The 17,919-nt window shown below is 43.6% G+C and overlaps 9 protein-coding genes across 9 annotated transcripts; 4 read left to right on the top strand and 5 right to left on the bottom strand.

Moving 5' to 3' along the window:
- Positions 1–2,001: 2,001 nt before the first annotated feature.
- Positions 2,002–2,633, top strand: BYT42DRAFT_524067 (uncharacterized protein). Its single transcript, XM_051565312.1, has 2 exons — positions 2,002–2,342; positions 2,439–2,633. Exons 1-2 carry the CDS (start codon positions 2,043–2,045, stop codon positions 2,511–2,513), a joined length of 375 nt encoding a protein of 124 aa, XP_051418251.1. The 5' UTR covers positions 2,002–2,042; the 3' UTR covers positions 2,514–2,633.
- On the top strand, positions 2,634–4,174 carry BYT42DRAFT_590412 (uncharacterized protein). Its single transcript, XM_051570491.1, has 5 exons — positions 2,634–2,731; positions 2,806–2,914; positions 2,986–3,440; positions 3,506–3,588; positions 3,654–4,174. The coding sequence occupies exons 1-5, from the start codon at positions 2,668–2,670 to the stop codon at positions 3,936–3,938; spliced, it is 996 nt and encodes a 331-aa protein (XP_051418250.1). The 5' UTR covers positions 2,634–2,667; the 3' UTR covers positions 3,939–4,174.
- A 1-nt stretch (position 4,175) lies between these two features.
- On the bottom strand, positions 4,176–5,381 carry BYT42DRAFT_590411 (PapD-like protein). Its single transcript, XM_051570490.1, has 5 exons — positions 5,273–5,381; positions 5,031–5,183; positions 4,858–4,973; positions 4,710–4,799; positions 4,176–4,568 (listed from the first exon to the last, which is right to left on the bottom strand). Exons 1-5 carry the CDS (start codon positions 5,313–5,315, stop codon positions 4,254–4,256), a joined length of 717 nt encoding a protein of 238 aa, XP_051418249.1. The 5' UTR covers positions 5,316–5,381; the 3' UTR covers positions 4,176–4,253.
- Positions 5,382–5,460: 79 nt separating this feature from the next.
- Positions 5,461–6,292, bottom strand: BYT42DRAFT_550386 (uncharacterized protein; the record flags this gene model as incomplete). The annotated part of the gene is made up of 3 exons (XM_051566128.1): positions 5,461–5,686; positions 5,753–5,855; positions 5,881–6,292. The coding sequence occupies 3 exons, from the start codon at positions 6,290–6,292 to the stop codon at positions 5,461–5,463; spliced, it is 741 nt and encodes a 246-aa protein (XP_051418248.1).
- A 258-nt stretch (positions 6,293–6,550) lies between these two features.
- Positions 6,551–7,983, bottom strand: BYT42DRAFT_506233 (P-loop containing nucleoside triphosphate hydrolase protein; the record flags this gene model as incomplete). Its single annotated transcript, XM_051565079.1, has 7 exons — positions 6,551–6,799; positions 6,877–6,965; positions 7,181–7,262; positions 7,321–7,425; positions 7,480–7,638; positions 7,724–7,783; positions 7,855–7,983. 7 exons carry the CDS (start codon positions 7,981–7,983, stop codon positions 6,551–6,553), a joined length of 873 nt encoding a protein of 290 aa, XP_051418247.1.
- Positions 7,984–9,893: 1,910 nt separating this feature from the next.
- BYT42DRAFT_169574 (WD40-repeat-containing domain protein) lies at positions 9,894–11,286 on the top strand. Its single transcript, XM_051562355.1, has 2 exons — positions 9,894–10,709; positions 10,787–11,286. The coding sequence occupies exons 1-2, from the start codon at positions 9,960–9,962 to the stop codon at positions 11,210–11,212; spliced, it is 1,176 nt and encodes a 391-aa protein (XP_051418246.1). The 5' UTR covers positions 9,894–9,959; the 3' UTR covers positions 11,213–11,286.
- Positions 11,287–12,949: 1,663 nt separating this feature from the next.
- Positions 12,950–13,393, bottom strand: BYT42DRAFT_475609 (uncharacterized protein; the record flags this gene model as incomplete). Its single annotated transcript, XM_051563611.1, has 1 exon — positions 12,950–13,393. A coding segment is annotated over one exon (444 nt), but the record flags the coding sequence as incomplete, so codon positions are not given.
- A 490-nt stretch (positions 13,394–13,883) lies between these two features.
- Positions 13,884–15,386, bottom strand: BYT42DRAFT_541425 (uncharacterized protein). The gene is made up of 5 exons (XM_051565556.1): positions 15,291–15,386; positions 15,080–15,221; positions 14,733–15,006; positions 14,270–14,633; positions 13,884–14,194 (listed from the first exon to the last, which is right to left on the bottom strand). Exons 1-5 carry the CDS (start codon positions 15,345–15,347, stop codon positions 13,988–13,990), a joined length of 1,044 nt encoding a protein of 347 aa, XP_051418244.1. The 5' UTR covers positions 15,348–15,386; the 3' UTR covers positions 13,884–13,987.
- Positions 15,387–15,892: 506 nt separating this feature from the next.
- On the top strand, positions 15,893–17,416 carry BYT42DRAFT_596197 (pyridoxal phosphate-dependent transferase; the record flags this gene model as incomplete). Its single annotated transcript, XM_051570924.1, has 4 exons — positions 15,893–16,055; positions 16,136–16,666; positions 16,727–17,048; positions 17,119–17,416. 4 exons carry the CDS (start codon positions 15,893–15,895, stop codon positions 17,414–17,416), a joined length of 1,314 nt encoding a protein of 437 aa, XP_051418243.1.
- Between the last annotated feature and the right edge of the window lie 503 nt (positions 17,417–17,919).

Below are 17,919 nucleotides of genomic sequence, written 5' to 3'. Positions count from 1 at the left end.
CCTTTACTCTTATGTTGTGTTTTTCATTATTTCATTATGTTTTATTGCATACTTTTTTTGCCTCATGTTCCTTTACTTCTATCCTTATGTCTATGTCTTTTCAAGTTACCATTTACCCTTATGTTGTGTTTCTATCGTTCTTTTATGTTTTACTGTATGCTTTTTGTCCTTATGTTCTTTTTGATTTTATCCTTATGCTATGTTTTTCCCAAGTAATGATTTTCTCTGTTATCTATTTTTGTCTCTTCCATGTAATATAATACGATGTCTGACTATTTCCGTCCCTAACTTTGTATTCATATTGTTGTCCCTCTGTCGCGGATGAAGAAAATGATCGTTATGTGGCTGTAGCAAGATGCGTTTGCGCCAGTTGTGGTTAAACAGAGTATCGTCGTCTTTCGAATAAAAATGTGAGTAGAGCTCTTTTTGAAGAAAAGTGGTTGATGATACGACTGGCGTTCTTCTGTAGCATCATTCAATTTGTTTCTTTTGTCAGTTATACGTATATGTCCTTTCATTCTCTTTCAACTTTCAATGAATCGAATAATACATAAGCAGACGTGCTTCGATCTATGAATTCATGCATCAGTGGGGTGACTATTGTTTCATCCATGGAGAATCATATATTGTCTTCAATCTTATCTTTTTTCTTTTGGTTTTCTCTCTCTCTTTCTGTTTGCTTGATAAACCCTCACTATCATTGTATCAAGATCCCATCCGCATCCATCATCCAGACCATTCTTATCCCGTGTATCTAACCTGGTTAAATCGACTACCATCTTCAAAAAGGTAAGCGTCGAGTGGTCTACCATCGATTTTGCTCCGGCAAAACAGAGTTACCTCTCTTTTTTTTCCATCCTTCTTCCAGCTTCCGGTTTTCTCCGTTTTCTTTTCGCCTGACAAGTGCTGGATACTACAAGTTGACTTTCTCTCGCTATCCATCCATCCATCCATTTGGCGAAACCAGATGACGTCAAAGGCCATCGTCGGTGGTACTGTCTCTTTTTCGGAAAACGCTTACGCGTCCTCTTCATGTTCCTCTCCTTTGGATTGCTTCTCATGATATCGTATTCGAAATGTCTTCCCAATTATTGTAGTTTCTAGTTTATAGTTTGTATCTTATATTTCATGTACATACCCTTTTCGCAGTCTTTTCCTTTCTTTTCCCACAGGGCTTTTTAGGAGGTTTTTACTGACGCGACCATTGTTTTTTTTTATCATCATGTACTTTTTTTTGTTTTTCTTCTTTTTATTCGGGAAACTCTCGATATCTGGAATCCAGCTTAAATTACCGTCACTTCTGGCCACGTCAATATTTTTTGCCTGCTCAAGCTGACACCACCGATCTATCGCTTAACCGTCCCTGGAAGCAATTCTATTGTCCGCATCGAAGAAGAAGCTTATCTGTGATCCGTATTCATTTTTTTTTCCGGTACACCATTTGGTTCAAAGGCAAGTCCAATTTCTTTTCCTTTGCTATGATGTAATGAACATATACTAATTCAAAAATTTTCAATGTCATATAATCCAAGTCATGTCAAGCGATCAATGGCTATTGAAAACTCAAATAACAAAGGTAAAATATAACGAAAATTGTATCAATCAAAGAGCTTACTAACTCATTACTTTTTCAATACCCAACATACCCACACATCTTTCTAGATCTATCATAGCCTGGGCGGGATGGAACTGAGGGAGTCAATCAGTGCTGCCCTGCGCGTGTTCAGAAACAAATCACGTTGCAACGTATGCCATAAAACTGTCATTAATATACCAAAGTCCGTCAAAGTTCTCGCGCAGGTTATGCCGTGTATGCGTTAGGCTTTTTGTCTGTTGCTCAATGTAAGGGGCGACCTCCGGTGGCAGGCGGCATTCATTTCACAGCGGGTGTACGGCTTGTTATCTTTGCTCCAAGGCGCGATTGCGTTCCTGTTGCCGACTCGAGATTTTTCCCGCCAATGAAATTGAAAGACAGCACTTTAGACTTTTATTTCCTTTTTTCGTGCAAGAACAGCGGCTGAAAATTTTGCCCACGGTTTATCATGAAGTTTACTCGTGTGAATATTGAAGATTTTGACGATCAAGTCAAGCAGGCCTTGGACAACTATAAAAAGGTGTTCGTGTTGTTCTTTGGTAGCGAGGAACCTGACACTCACGAATCATGGTGTCCCGATTGTGTTATTGCTGATCCTCTTATTCGTAAATCTGCTTTGCCCGTTGCTGATGCTATTCTTCTCGAGGCTCCTGTCGGCCATCGCGGCGACTGGAAAGGTAATGCTTCGCATCCTTACCGTGTTCGCTTCCAAGTTCCTGCTATTCCCACTTTGTACAAGTGGTCTACTGTAAGTAAATCATAATATCGACCTAATGAATGGGACCAAATATCAACTGACACTGCGGTCACTTTATCTCGACTATTGTTCTTTTTTTTTTTTTAGAACGGTCCCGGAGAAAGCCTTGTTGAAGAAGCCTGTGCTGATCCTGCCAAACTCGAAAGCTTTTTCAATAACTAAAAATAAAGTGCATTGCGTTTTTCAACCCTAATTGGCATGTATTTGCAGTTCGGGATCATGGGTATGTCTCAGCCAATATAAAATAACCTGACCCCGTCGGGTTTCGGCACCCCGACGCGCTGGCACCCTAATTGCCTTTTTCGACCACCTGGTCATGGCGGTCTTTTTTTCGTTGTCATCTCTTTCTCACATTTGGACGATGATCTCGTTGACTTTGGGTAGTATACCGTCATCTATGGTTTTTGGCTTGAGTAGAACTTGGCATTGACGTGTCTGCACGGTATTGTTACAGTCTTTTTCTGGATTGGTTTCCTTTCCGTGGTGCCCTACCTTGCTCTTTGCTTTTATGGCGCGTTTGTTTGCAAGGAACAGAACCTGAAAAAGAAGTATAACGCGCAATGGTAAACGATAAAAAGGCATCTGACTTTCAAGCACCGAGTATTGACCTGATTATTTTTACTACTCGATAAAGGGCTCTTGTCACAGGTGGTTCTTCGGGTATTGGAGCAGCCATTGTACGCAAATTGGCTTCCCAAGGATTGAATGTGGTGGTGGTGGCACTGGATGATGCTTTGATGGCGAAATTTAAGGACACCATTGCTGAAGAATTCCCTAATAACCAATTCCGTTTTGTTGGCTGTGATCTTTCCGATGCTGAAGGCCAATCTTACTTGGACGCCGTGAAGCAGCAAACTGACGATATTGACATTCAAATTCTGTGCAACAATGCTGGCTTTATTTCTACGGGTGCCTTTGCCGACATTACCTTTAAGCGCAACATGGCCAATTATCACACCAATGTTACGGCTGGATTGACGCTCACACACTACTTTTTGAACAAGATGCTCGATAAAGGATTGAAAGGCTTGGTTACATTCACCTCTAGCAGTGCCGGATTTATTCCTAATCCCATGAGCGCCTTGTATTGTAAGTGCAGACATTTTTGGATTAACTAGGGAGTTGTAACCAAGCGCTAACGTGATCTAAAAAAGCTTCCACGAAAATCTTTTTAACCACGTTTGCTGCATCCTTGGCTGCAGAGTATACGGAAGATGGTATTGACGTGCTTGTCGTGGTAAGTGATTGCTCATATAAACCCTGCAAAGCGAACACTGTTTTCTTACATTATCATATATACAGCATCCTTCGCCTATCAATTCCAACTTTTACAGCAATGCTGGAAAGATGTCAGCACTGTTGTCCGCGCAAAAGTTATCGTCTCCTCCCAGTGTGATTGCCGATACCATTTGCCGCAATGCCGGTAAGGTGGTTGTCTCTGACCAGGGTCCAATTACCGTTGTTATGAAAGTGTTGCTTGTCAAATTACTGGACTGGAACGTATTTACTGAAATCATGAAGATTGCCTTGCCCTTCAACGGTGATTACAAGGCCATGAAATTGAGACGCCAAGCCAAACAGGATTAGATCGATAGCGGTTGTTTTCTTTTTTTTTATACAGCTGTTTTATTATTGATTTTTTGAAGCAAAGTCATCGACAGTTAATTCATCAAGAACTCTGTTCAACCATTTTCTTTTTTTGTTTATCCTATACTGAAAGATTGGTTTGTTTTTTCTTTGACAAATTTAGGAACAAGTATATCATAAAGTTTTCAAGGGAATAGTTTTTTTCTTTTTTTAAAAAAAAAAAAAAAAAAAAAAAACCGCAGAAATTGGTTGTGGCCAACATTAGCAAAGAATCCGTTGTCCCTTCTCTCATCCAAATCCATTTTCCTTCCCATCTTAGCGAGAATTCATAAAATACCATACTGCAACGGCGGTCAAGGCAATCAGCAAGACCACAATATGCGGAGGATATCCATTTGTCTTCTCAATGACTTGCGTTCGGATCATGGGCTCGCTTCCTTCTTCATATCTTGCTCTCTTGCTTTCATCTTCAACGGTGCGCTTGCGAAGAGCGGCTATTTCTTGCTGATATTCCGCTAGCTTCTTTTTCATTCTTGCTACTTCAGAGTCTTCTTGCGACGATGCTTCTTGACGAGCCTTGTTCTTGATTTCAGCTTGCTGACTTGCTACTGCCGTGCCCACTTGGGATGTCTATTCCATCAAAGTTACAAAAGAGAGTCACACATTATCACTGACCCCATATTGTAAGACCCTCTTTCCCATGACGCGCGTCGAGGTGTGGATGAAGCTCAGACAGAAAAGACCCACTTTCCAAAGGCATTTTCAAGTTACCTTGTTCACTAGGTGCGTGTTGCTCATATAGGCGCATTTGAGTTTGTTTTGTCGAATTTCATTCTTCAGGTTGGCTTCTACATGAGTCCACTGATTCGTTGATGAGTAACACACAAACCGTTTTGCCCATTTTACTCATGTCACTTACTAAATCAGACAAGTCCATCTTGGTTAAATTGCCAATCACTGGAATGCTTTGGACGAGGAATTTGTCTTTGCAGGTAGCGTTATCGGCTGGCTCCGTTTTCAAAGGTTGCAAAGTGACTTACACAGACGATATTAATGACAAGATTAATGAGACTACTGCGGCTCATGGATTACCTTCAATGCTTAAAGAGTCACCTGGACCAATAAGGCCAGCATTAGGACGAACGCAGTAATGTCGAGGAGCAGTAGTCTTGACTTTGAAGGCCAACAATTCGTCGCCGGTATTATGGACTTTCATGAGAACGCTGGGACCATCGGCTAAAGGACCTAAAGATGGCCAAAAAAAATTGTCGAGTCAATATGACCACACTTGGTACGTTAAGCAAGGAGAGGGAAACAATGAGATGAATACATACGAGGAAAAAGAAGCAAATCGGAAGGCTCAAGTTCAAGAGACATGTTGCAATGTGTTTATTGAGCTAAAGAAGAACCACAGCGGAAAAGAAAAAAAAATATAATCTTTTTTTTTAAACACGAAAGGGAAATTTGTGTCTTCCCGGCTTTTATTTCATTCTAGATTACGCGAAAGTTCAGTCACACTATTTCAGAGAGCCCATTCTTTGCCCATCAGACTACAGTCGGAACGATGGCCAAAAAAGTGCGAAATACGACAAAGCACAGCATTGGTTTCTCCTGGCATCATGGCATAGGCTAAAGTCCAATAAAGAGCACAGCGATAAGCGATTTTCGCTGTCACGCCAAGCATACGTTTTGGGCAAGCACACGCAAAAGGTAAGAGGAACAGAATAAGGCCTTGCAGGAAAAGGAAGCTAATCATACGGCTCTAGTGTTAGAAAATTCATCTCTCCACTTTCTTTTGCATCACACTACGTTACCCGTGACGATATGTGTCAAACTTGTTTGTATTAGCCCACATCAAAAGCGCCGATGTAACAAACGCTGCAGAGGCCAAGTTGTATTTGGTTAGTGTACCGAAGGCTGTCAGACAAAGTAGACCACATACCTGGGAACAGCTGACGAAGCTGCTGGTGAGCGCGCTCGAAACGAATGGTGTGCTTTGTAGCTTGAGTATGCTCGTCCACGTCGACTTCTACTTCGGCTGTTTTTGTTCGAGCGCCGGTCGATGAGCGACGCGTCACGGGAGTGGTGGAAGTCGTGGTTGTCTTCTTGACTGTGCAGTAGGCAATGTTGGGTTTGGTGTGGAAAAATTCGACAAGGATACCCATGATGAAATACGTGTAGAGCGTCATGAATCCGATACACACGATGAGTTCGTCACGACCTACGAGATCAAGACGAACAAAGTGACTAAGGCGCGGTAAGAACTGGTTCCGGAAACAAGGACATTGAGCGATCACAGGAATAGCCACCAGCAAGATGGCATATGTAATGAAGAGACAATACGTTGGCATCATTTTGGAGGACAAAAAATAGGCTTTAGATTGTTTTAAACGATGGGAAAAAAGAAAAAGAAGAAGATGAGATGACTGAAAGGAGAATTTTTATGAAGCGGATGCATGCCAAATTATTTGCCTCGGTCAATTAGGGTTATGTGAGATTTCGTTGTTTCGGTGCATTTACAGAGTGAATATGATTCATTGTGATCTGCAAGGGAATGACCAGAATAAATTGTGGGTTGGGATAGCCTTTAGTAATATAGACGTTAATTTCACTTACTGTCGCGTTGTTGACATTCTCTCGTAAGCTGGCCAAAGCAGCCTCTCGGAATAAATTATCGATTTCTGCTCCTGCATATTAGGGAAGAAAAAAAGAAAGAGTGAGACGATGTATTTCACCCTGGTAAACTGGTTTTTGTTGCTACCTGACCAATGATATGTCTCATGCACTAATTGTGCTATATCCTCATCATTCATCACAACCGGCATCTTTGCACATAAACCACGAATGATGGCGGCACGGGTCTATGGAGTAGCAAACCCATTTTTTTTTGTTGATGAGGAGAAAAATCGCACATTTAATCAACTTGGAGCGTACTAACCTCAGCATTTGGTATAGGGACATGGATATGTTCATCAAAGCGTCCGTGTCGCAGAACAGCTGGATCCATCACTTCGATACGGTTGGTTGCTGTAACAAATCAGCAGAAATTAATTGTTTGTTTTAACGTGCAAGACACATCGCACCGCCATTACCTGCAATAACGAGAACGTCAATATGCACTTGATCATCGCGATTTGATTTTGTCAATAACCCATCCATTTCTTTGTCAAAAAGAACAGCAAGGTGAGACAAAGAACAGGGTTGTGGCGATATTCAATCTCATACACAAATGGATTGCTTACCTGTAAGGAAACTGGTGACGATGCGGTCACTTGTATTTTCCGAAGTGCGGCTTGATCCACGCTTAGGTAACAGCATGTCAATCTACAGCATGCATGAGATGACGGGTTCTGGGAACAATCTCCAAGAGCTGGTCACTTACCTGATCAATGAATAATATGCATGGCGCATTGGCTCGTGCACTGGCAAATAATTTGGCAATATTTTTCTCCGACTCACCCACCACTTTCGAACGAATGTGGGAACTCTACGTGATTGCTCCTCAGTATCCCGATCATGCTGAAAAATATGAGTGTTTTACCTCGACAAACATAAAGTTGATGCCGGCTTCAGAGGCTAACGCAGAGCAAAGCATTGTCTTTCCCACCCCTGGTGGACCATACAGGATGATGCCACGAGGTGGATGAATACCCATCAATTGATATTCCTCGGGATGATGGAAAGGATAGATAACGGAAGCCTATAAAGAATAATTAGCACCGATTAGTTTACATGTCTCTTTCTTTTGCTGGGAGGAGGGGTATTATTATTATTATAATTCGTACCTGGATGGTTTCCACAATGTCATCAATTCCGTAGATGTCTGAGAATCTTACATCTGGCACCTAAATGGGGAGGGTATCGCTTTTGTTTAGCAGGACAGTCTCGCGCTTATCCACATCAACTTGTATCATACCTTGGATGCATATTCATTTAAATTGGAAGGACGCACAATACCGAGAACTGCTTCCACATGGTGCCAATGGATGTGATGGGTTTCAATAGAATCGTTTTGATGCTGCTCTTTAACAAGAATCAAGATCATCTGTGCACACAGGCTCTGCAGATCACTGGGCACAAATCCGTGAGTGACACTGGCCATGCGATCCAGCACTTGATTACGTTCCACAGTTGAAACAAAGGGTAACCCTGTGATTGGTATACATAACTGTTAGGATGGCGTTGCCCGTCAGTTATGGCTGTCTTACGTACGCCGAGTAAGAATGGTCAATATATCTCGTCGTTGGCTTGGAGAAGTGATTTTGATTTCTTCAAGATTATCCAAACGACCGGAGCGTAAAAAGCAAGGATCAACGGCGTGAAGTCGATTGGTAAGGCCTACACATCAACAGCGATTACGGTGAACGTGTGTTTTGTAGAGAGGATACTCCAACGACTGTATGCGTACCCATAATAAAGACAAAGTGGTCATCTTCTGTCTGATTGACACGATCAATCATTGACAATAAAGTGGAGGCTATTCGCATATCTAAGGCTCCTTTTTGAGCTTTCAGATTCCCTGCAATCATATCCAGTTCATCGATAATAATAATGGAGAACTTGTGCTCCAAAGCTTTCATAAACACTTTTTTGACTTGAATTTCGCTGGCACCTTCCTCTACACATTGAACACTTGATCAGAAAACCAACAACTTTACTGTCGTGCCTGCCGAGAGCCGACCAAGCGAAGCGTAGCAAAGGTACCTGTTTGAAACACATCTGGACCATTAATCAAATAATAAGGTAATTGCGAGTGCTCTTTGGAAGTTTTCAGAGATGATCGAAAGAGACAGCAGTGGCAGATGGGAGGGGAAAAAAAGAGGGTCTCATTAATTTCATGATCCATTGCAGTAGGCAGTCCCCGCCCTGAATTCCTGTATCCATGCAGATCCATTCCGGTATACAAACAACATTGGATATCAAATACATACTCGCGATAGCTACTGAAAGCGCGGTTTTGCCGGTGCCTGGCTTTCCGTACAGCACCGTTCCTTTGCAACGAGGTAACGGTGACAGAGCTTGACGATGCATAGCATAAGATCTGATACCGTGTATCTTGTTCACTAGTCGTGTCACCAGTGTACGACAGCCGCCAATGTCGTTGTTCACATTGTCAATCCATGCTTCGATCGACGTCATTTCAATACATTCACGCAAGACAATGGACGGATCGATCAAGACAATTTTTTTTTTCAAGCGGATATTCAGACATTGTAACAGGGTCTGGCTGCAGTCACGCGGCTTTTTTTTTTTTAATGCACAGCGTACAAAAACAGAAAGATTTCTTGTCGTGTTTCCCTTTTAAGTTGGTTTAGGTTGCTCTAAGCCTACTCTCTCTCTGACTCTCATTTTTTCATCGCCACCACGCCTAGAACCCATTGTTTTATCACCATGGGAGCTACTCACGATGATACAAAGAATGAGAGCTCGTCAGACACCGTGAACGACCAACGCGAATGCGCAGTGCCGTATCGGAAGAAAGTGGAGTCTACCCAAGAAAGCAAGCCAGCCCCCGTCTTGTCTAATAGAAACGCCACGGTCAGCAACATTGGAAGCGCTTCCTCCAAGAATGATGCCAAATCTGGTAAAGGGGTGCAAGGCCGTTTGACTCCATCGTTAGGCTATTGCAAGCCAACGTCAAGCACCACCGTCACCAAAAAAGTGGAAGCTTCTGTCCGTCGTCAGTCGTTGAAACGTTCTTATTCGGCACAATGCACTTTGGATCCGTTCGCAAAGAACTGGCTTACCAACGCAAAGAAACGCCCCAAGACGGCAGCCACGGTACTGTTTATTCGTTTCTCCGCAAACCCCTTTTCTTTATTTATTTATTTCTTTCTTTCTCTCTTTCTTTCTTCCGTCATTATAGTTTACCCATCCTATTGTTCCTTCAACATGCATGTTATACTCATATGACTCGTTCTTTTTTCTTTTTCTTTTTTGGGCTGGTCACTATGCCTTTAGAATGATCGATTTATTCCTGCGCGAGATCAAAAAACCATCGAATCGGCGCAATATCGTTTCATGGAAAAAAAGCAAACATTGTCCCTGGACGAAAGTGATCAAACATATAGGCAAATTGTCGCGAATGCGTGTGGCGTGCAGACCGGTCGACTCCTTTCCTCCAAGCAAGAAAAGGCTGAACCTGAAGTCCCCGATATGACCAAGAACAGTGCTGATTACACCTTACGTACCACGGCTCCTGCAACTGTACGTCGTATCCTCACGGCACCCGTAAAAATCCTGGATGCACCATACCTTGCCGACGATTATTACTTGAATTTGCTCGATTGGTCCAAACTCAATGTTGTCGCTGTTGCCTTGGATCGCTCCGTGTATCTGTGGAACGCGGACAATGGCTCCATTCGTCCCTTAAATTACCAAGGACAAGATGCCATTACTTCCGTTCGATGGTCAACCGATGGCGCCTATCTTGCAGTCGGTACAGCCAACGGCGACACCCAAGTCTGGGATGCCGAAGCCAATACCAAACTACGTTCTATGGTTGGACAACAACACCGTATTGGCGTCCTGTCCTGGGATAAACATCTGGTCTCTTCTGGCGCTCAAGATGGAAGTATCTGGCACCATGACGTGCGTATTTCGCAACACAAGGTGATGGAACTCAACGGCCATAGCGATGAAGTGTGTGGTCTTCAATGGCGATGGGATGGTACCATGTTAGCCAGTGGTGGCAACGACAATGTCGTCCAAGTATGGGACGTCCGATCCAATAAACCACGTCTCACAAAACGACATGAAGGTGCTGTCAAGGTAAATATTCATTTTTCTTCTTCATTTTTTACTTTTTCTTTCACCTGTCAATGGATTAATTTGATGTTCGTTTCCAGGCATTAGCATGGTGTCCTTGGAACCGTCACACTCTGGCGACGGGTGGCGGCCGAAACGATCGCAGTATTCAGGTGTGGAATACATCAACAAGTTTGCGAATCCACAAAATCGATACCGAATCTCAAATTACCTCCCTGCATTGGTCGAAACATTACAAAGAAATTGTGTCCTCGCATGGATACCCCAATAATCAACTTACGGTTTGGGAATACCCTTCCTTCAATCGAATTATCGATATTCCCGGTCATGATTCCAGAATCCTGCATACCGCCATGAGCCCCGATGGTCAAATGGTCGCCACAGCCGCAGCTGACGAGAACTTGAAATTCTGGCGTATCTTCGAACACGACGGCCGAAGTAAATATGATACAAAATCCATACTCAACAATCGTCCCGCATTGGTTCGTAGTAAGAGCATCCGTTAGCGCTCTTAAAAAAAAACAAAAAGCTTCCTTTTAAACTCGACGTCATTAAAAAAGCCAAACTCCCATATTTGGGATCTATGTCGCTAAAACATTGTATTTTTTCATTGGATTCCGCCATCGTATTGATCACTCTTTTCTTAAAAGAATCTATGTTCTTATATAAGCGGCGCTTCCATTTCTGAATAAAGCGACCGTAATGCGTTGGTCGGATCCATGTCTGCATCTTGAATTTATCTCGACTCGTTCTTTGAAAGACCACATTAGACATCGTGTTCTTAAAACTTTGTCACATTCGCCGTTGGGTAGGACATTCTCGCGATGGTTCCACTGACCAGGTGTCCTGTTATTAGGCCAAGTCGCCATCGGTCAGCACCACAGTACCAAGTGTTGTTTATCTTTTTCTCTATCTATAATTGTTGTTGTTTAAGCTTCTTAAACACCAGGCGTCCATCACACAATGTTTGTTGCTTAAGCTGCGCATCCATTTGGCTCATCGTAGCTATCCCATGACACAAAATACTTCATGTTGTGAATTCCATTGCAACAGATGTTGCTCAGGCAACAACAACAACAACAAGAAGCACATCCTCTTCCAGTTGCAATCAGTAGGATATGGCTGTAAAATACACGCTGATTGCCCTTGAAACATCAATCAGCTGCCCAACTCGCGATAGCACAACACAAACAGCCGATAAAAAAGAAGCATGTCCGTTGGGTCAAGTTTGTTGGTGGCTAGAAGAAAGACCCGTCTGATGGCATCACAAACGACTATGAAACATTTCTTCCGCTTGGAATGTAACCTCTTCGAGCCATGGTTACATCCATCTGACTTTATTTCATTCTTCCCATCAAAACGACCGCAATGAAAACGATAATTTAATTTGAACAATGGTAGACTGCCTGACTTTCACAGCCCTGGATATCCTTCACTCAAAAGATGTCGCCTCTCACTGGCAGATGAAGGCACACAATTGCATTGGCAAGCACGCTTTTTCCTACTATTTATGACTCAGTTGCATTACATAATTAAATACAGGAGCAATTCTATTTCACTGTTCATGTTATTAGCGCAGGGTGACTACTTCTCCATAGAAGCCGACGTTGGAAGACGGCTGCGCTGATCCCCGATGTCGAATACATTTAAACCCAGACGATCGATGAACAAATTTTTTTGGTTTAACAATTGCAGGAATGCTTCATCATGACGTGCATTTTTGATTTTATTCCATTCAAGACATCATGTCTATCCGCTCCAGTTTCTCAGTATGACGTGGCTTCTGAGGGATTGCATCGTACTCTGTGAAAGTGGAAATAGGCCATCAAAGTATCGAATGCCGCCTTCCGAATACAGAAAGTAGATGGCAACTGCTCCTCTACTATTAAACTACGTTACATAGTTGCATACAGAAGGGAGCAAGGATGGGAAGGTCGGAGTTCGAAGGTATGAGAGAACATATTCAAATGATATCAGTGAATGCAAGAATGGGAAGAAGACGAATCAGGATGCGTAGCGGGCTTCGAGGGGTATGGAGGGGAAGGTGGAAAGAAGGTGTGTGGATAATTTTTGGTAGAAGATAACACCTGGTGGGTAGCGAAGGAGGACGGATCGGTGGAGAAGGATGAGAGTGAAGGCAGTCTCGGAGGTATGGTTGGCTGCCTTGGCATAGGTGGAGATGCTGCGGCATACCTGTAATAAGCGGAACCATGTGAACCTGCAATGGACGGGGAGGACACTTGTGATGTTGCTTCTAAAGATAACGCATTGAACTGGTGGCAAGGCACTTGCTGCCGGTGCCTGACCAACGTCGTTCGACGAGTGAACGATTTACCGCATTCACAAGTGTACGGGCGGTGGCCGGTATGCGTGCGTCGATGGCGTGCTAGGGAGGAAGAATCGCCAAATGACTTGCCGCAGTTTGGATATTCACAAAGATGAGGTCGTTCACCCGTGTGCGTGCGCATGTGAACTGTCAAAGCCGAGCGTTGAATAAAGTGCTTACTGCAATCGGGCCATGAACATTTGTAAGGCTTCTCTCCTGTATGGATGCACAAGTGACGCACGAGATCGGACCGACGAGTGAATGGTTTGTGACACCCATCCCAAGTGCAGTAAAACGGAGATGATCTTGCCGAAGAGGGTCGCTGGTCGTTGTGGTGATTCAACAAATTACAAATATCCATCACTGTAAAGAAGGAAACAGGACGATTGTGATAAAGGATGGGACGCCGCAAAGGAAGAAAATGAAATTGAGCGCTCCAATAAAAGAAAAATGAAAGGAAAGGAAAGGAAAAGAAAAAAGAGTAAAATGATGGCAAAATTAAAAAAAAGTATGCTTTTTTATGAAGCACTGCTTTGATCTGAGATGATAACTTTTTGACAGTGGATTGACGTTGTGTGATTCCCAAAGAATCGGGTCGAGCGGACATTTCCTCCTCTGAAAAGCATCGAATGGCCATCCACACCATTCAGCCGATCCTTTTTTGGTCCTTTACCATTTCCCCACCGCACTGAAACTTCACCAATGGCATACATTCATCCGTCCCTTCCACAACAGGTTTCGCTTCCATCCCATCCCCGTCGTTCTGTATCGTGATGATTCTATCCAGAGGCAATCCAATCGCCTACTTTTTTCACCTTGTTTTCCCAGACTTGAAAATTTTACCAGACTTTGTAATGTACGTAAATGATAGAAGAATTGATTTTCCATCTTCTTTCTTTTTTTTCGATGTGTTTTTTCTTTGGACTGATGCGAGGAGACAAAGAGATATGGTTATTTACTTCTGGAGCTCTTGAATACTATACAATCTTGCAAGACTCGGTCCTGCGAATTGGTTGAGTTGTTTCGTGAAGTTGTGCATCTGTGCACTGAGGATCATGGAGTCCAAACGGCTAGGTTCAGCAGGGAGCTTGAACAAAGTATTGACTTCGTTAAGAGGCAACGGAGGCTTTCCTTGAGTGGCACGTTGCGCGTTCTCTTGTCGCTAATCAAACCCATCCATTTCCATGTCAATAACCCCAATTTCAACAGTCAACCTCCAATGTTCATGTTCACTTACTCTCTTGGTGAGCCATGCTTGCATCTTGGCTTGTTCACGGGCCACGCTTCGTTGCCAATATTGATAGTTATTCTGTTCCTGTTGCTGAACGTCAGAACACTCCAAAAGGTATTCCAGATTCTTTTGCATGAAAGGATCTAATTCCAAATCCAACACGTCAAAGTTGGGCGAAAGTGGTTTTGCGTCTTCCAATTCGAACTGTGTCTTTTGCATCGAAGCAAAGGTGGAGAGTGAGCGAAGACGATCAGCCTCCAATCGGGGCATTTCGATATTGTGAAGCATCAAGGTCACCAAGTGAGAGTTGTGCACCTGGACAGGTAATTCCTCGAAAATGTTGGAGAACGACAACTTGGCCTGAGCGAGACTTTTTTTTTTGAAGAAACGGATAAAGTTAGCAATTTGATCCGTTTTCGCTGATCCCAGCAGTGCACTATTGCACCGACGACTCGAATGGGTTTCATACCTTTCGGTTGTAAACTTCTTGGTTTCGTACACCTTCATGAAAGCTTCTTGCAAGCGGAAAGCTCTCAAGTTCAGGTTACCCTGAGCGGCACTCTTAGAGACGTCGTGAATGATCACCACCGATTGAGCGCTCAATGTGCGTTGGTAATTGTACTGAGTATCGATCAAGCTGAGATCAACAAAGTTACCCAAGTGGGTCGACCGGTACCAGCCCACAGTGTTATTGTCGACATTGACCGCACGAAGGCAACGCATCATGTCCAACTGGTATTGTGCTAAGAAAGACATGCAAAAGTTCACGCGTGAATAACCCATTCATAATACGATCACCAAAGAATGTTCACTCACCGTTAGCGTCATCGTCATCTTCCGAAGGGAAAGGGAAGCAATTGGTCACTTCAAGAACACCTTGCTCGTCCAGACCAAGCAATTGGCCTGTCACATCGCTGGGATACGATTCACGGCAATGTTTAATGATTTTAAGGACCACCTATCAGAATGAAAAAATCGTATCAGAAGATCATGGTCAAATCAAAGACGCTTCATAAGAGTCAATTACCAATCCATCAAGCTGGACGGCTTTAAGGGGTTCACTAGAAGGAAGATGAACGGCCATGACTTGTCGTTTGGAGACGGAAAGGGAAAAGAAAAAATCACTGCAAACACGTAAACAGAAATTTTCTTCGATGTGACTATGTGCGGAGTCTTAAATCACCCGCAAAAGCCCAAGTGAGCCTCCCTTATGAAAGTGTCTGGCGCCGCCTCTTTTACAAAAGCGCCCTGCTTCACGGAAGCACTAAAGGCCCAAAACGCCACTACTGTCTGAATAAATCTTGGCTACAGTCATGATTTGTCAAACACCGTCATTCCAGCCAGAAGTCTTAGTCACAAAGCTTTAGCGGAGACTGTCACCCAAATAGCATTTTACCAAATATGTACCTGCTGAACCCATCTCATTGGCTGTAGCTTACAAATGCATCGGGAAACAAGGCGCTTGATGGGAGTTTTCAGCTGCTCTCTGGTCTATAAAAGGGCCATTCTTTAAGACCAACGGATTCTTTTTTCTTTTCTCGCACTACGTCGTTTTATACTTCTGTGAATACTGCCCATTGTCCCCATTTTATTTTATCAATCTATCTTTTTCTGATCACGGATATCACTATGGCATCTCAAAAACTCGCTCAGTTTGGCAAGAAGCATATCGCCAAGGGCATTGGCCGTAGTACTGATTTGGTGATCGAGAGAGGCCAGGGCACATTTGTTTACACTGTCGAAGGAAAGAAGTACCTTGATCTTACCACAGGCATTGGTGTCACCAACACAGGTATGTAGTCAAAAACCCGGCCACCGTCATTGGTAACGCGGATCCATGGAAAGCTAAAACGTGGGAAAAAATTTTGAAAGGTCACTGTCATCCCAAGGTTGTGAAGGCAGTGCAAGAGCAAGCCGCTACCTTGTCACATGGTCAAGTCAATATCTTTTTCCAAAAGCCTATGTTGGATTTGATCGAAGCCTTGAAGCCTCGCATGCCAGCTCCAGAACTTGATACCTTTTTCTTCTGGAATTCAGGCTCGGAAGCCGTCGAAGCCGCTATTAAGGTGGCCCGCCACGCTACCAAGCGACAGAACATCATCGTGTTTCAAGGCTCGTATCACGGTCGCACCTTTGGTACCATGGCATTGACCACGTCCAAGACCATCTACAGTGCTGGTTACGCCCCCCTCATGCCTGGTGTCCATGTGGCTCCTTTCCCCTACTATCAGCAGTGGGCTGCCCATAAAGCTGATCCTAACCGCTTCACAGCTGAATGGTGTGGTGAGGAAGCACTCCACCAGGTCGAACTTTTGCTCAAGCAACGCACCGCTCCTCAGGATACCGCCGCTATTCTCGTTGAACCCGTGCAAGGTGAAGGCGGTTACGTCGTCCCTCCTCAGAGTAAGTTTGACCACTGGGAATGGATCATTTTTGGATAAAGTGCTGATGGGTGTCGGTTAGACTTTATGGACGGTTTGCGTCGTATTTGCGATCAACACGGCATTCTCCTTATCTGTGATGAAGTCCAGTCCGGTTTTGGACGCACAGGAAAGATGTTTGCTGTGGAACATTTCGGTGTGACACCTGATATCTTGGTCATGGCCAAAGGCATTGCTTCCGGTTATCCCTTATCAGCTATTGTTTCGCGTCAGGACATCATGGATAAGCAACCTCCAGGATCCATGGGTGGTACCTATGCCGGTAATGCCATTGCCTGTGCTGCCGCCAAAGCCACACTTCAAATCTTTGAGGAAGAAAAGATTTTGGAATCATGCAACGAAAGGTAACCGACGGACAAACACACACAAAAAAAGAGCAATCCCTGATCCCACTGATTTTTTTGCTCGTTACAGATCGAAACAATTCTTTGACGGATTGCGATCACGCATTCCTACCGTGGTCCCCGAAAATGTAAAAGTGGATATCCGTGGTTTAGGTTTGATGATTGGTATCGAGTTCATGGGTGTGCCCACCGGTTTTGCAGGCTCGGTGGCTCAAGAGGCACTTAAGCGGGATACCCTCGTCCTTACCACTTCCATCTACGAAACACTGCGTTTGATTCCTCCGTTGAATATTTCCAAGGAAGAGACCGACTTGGCACTGAATAATGTGATTGCCAGCATTGAAGCCGCCGCCAAGCAACTTGCCTAATCTGGCCATATAATATAAATATAGCATTCACTTTTTTTTTCTGTACATCTGCCAAGCGAAATTCATTGCAATAAAAAACTCAATCCAATCATTATGTGCTTATGCAATGTACCCAATACGAACCTAGCGACATGCTCGACCCTCACTTACACGATAATACTTGAAAAGTTCCAAATCCACCAAGGTTAACCCTAAACCCCAGGTTGTGTATACTGCAAGTCATCCAACAGCAGATTAAACTTTGGACTCCGCGGAGTAAAATGGTTGAAAGAGGACAAGCGACGATCATCGAATACTGGAAAATAAAATAAAATAAAAAAATCGAAAGAAAAAGCGAAAAAAGCTCTGCATTGGATTTGAGTCCCCGCGCCAACGATGAAGCAAGGTGGGGAAGGGAAAATTTTTCGGCACACTTCACCGAGGGCTTATTAATCAATCGCAGAAAAAAAAATCACCCCCTATTCTCACCTATCTCTGGCAACAAATGACGCAAATAGTTTTTG

The sequence above is a fragment of the Radiomyces spectabilis genome (assembly GCF_025331425.1).
Source record: "Radiomyces spectabilis strain NRRL 2753 chromosome Unknown BYT42scaffold_19, whole genome shotgun sequence".
NCBI classification, from domain to species: Eukaryota; Fungi; Mucoromycota; class Mucoromycetes; order Mucorales; family Radiomycetaceae; genus Radiomyces; species Radiomyces spectabilis.
This window is presented reverse-complemented; position numbering and strand designations above follow the sequence as displayed.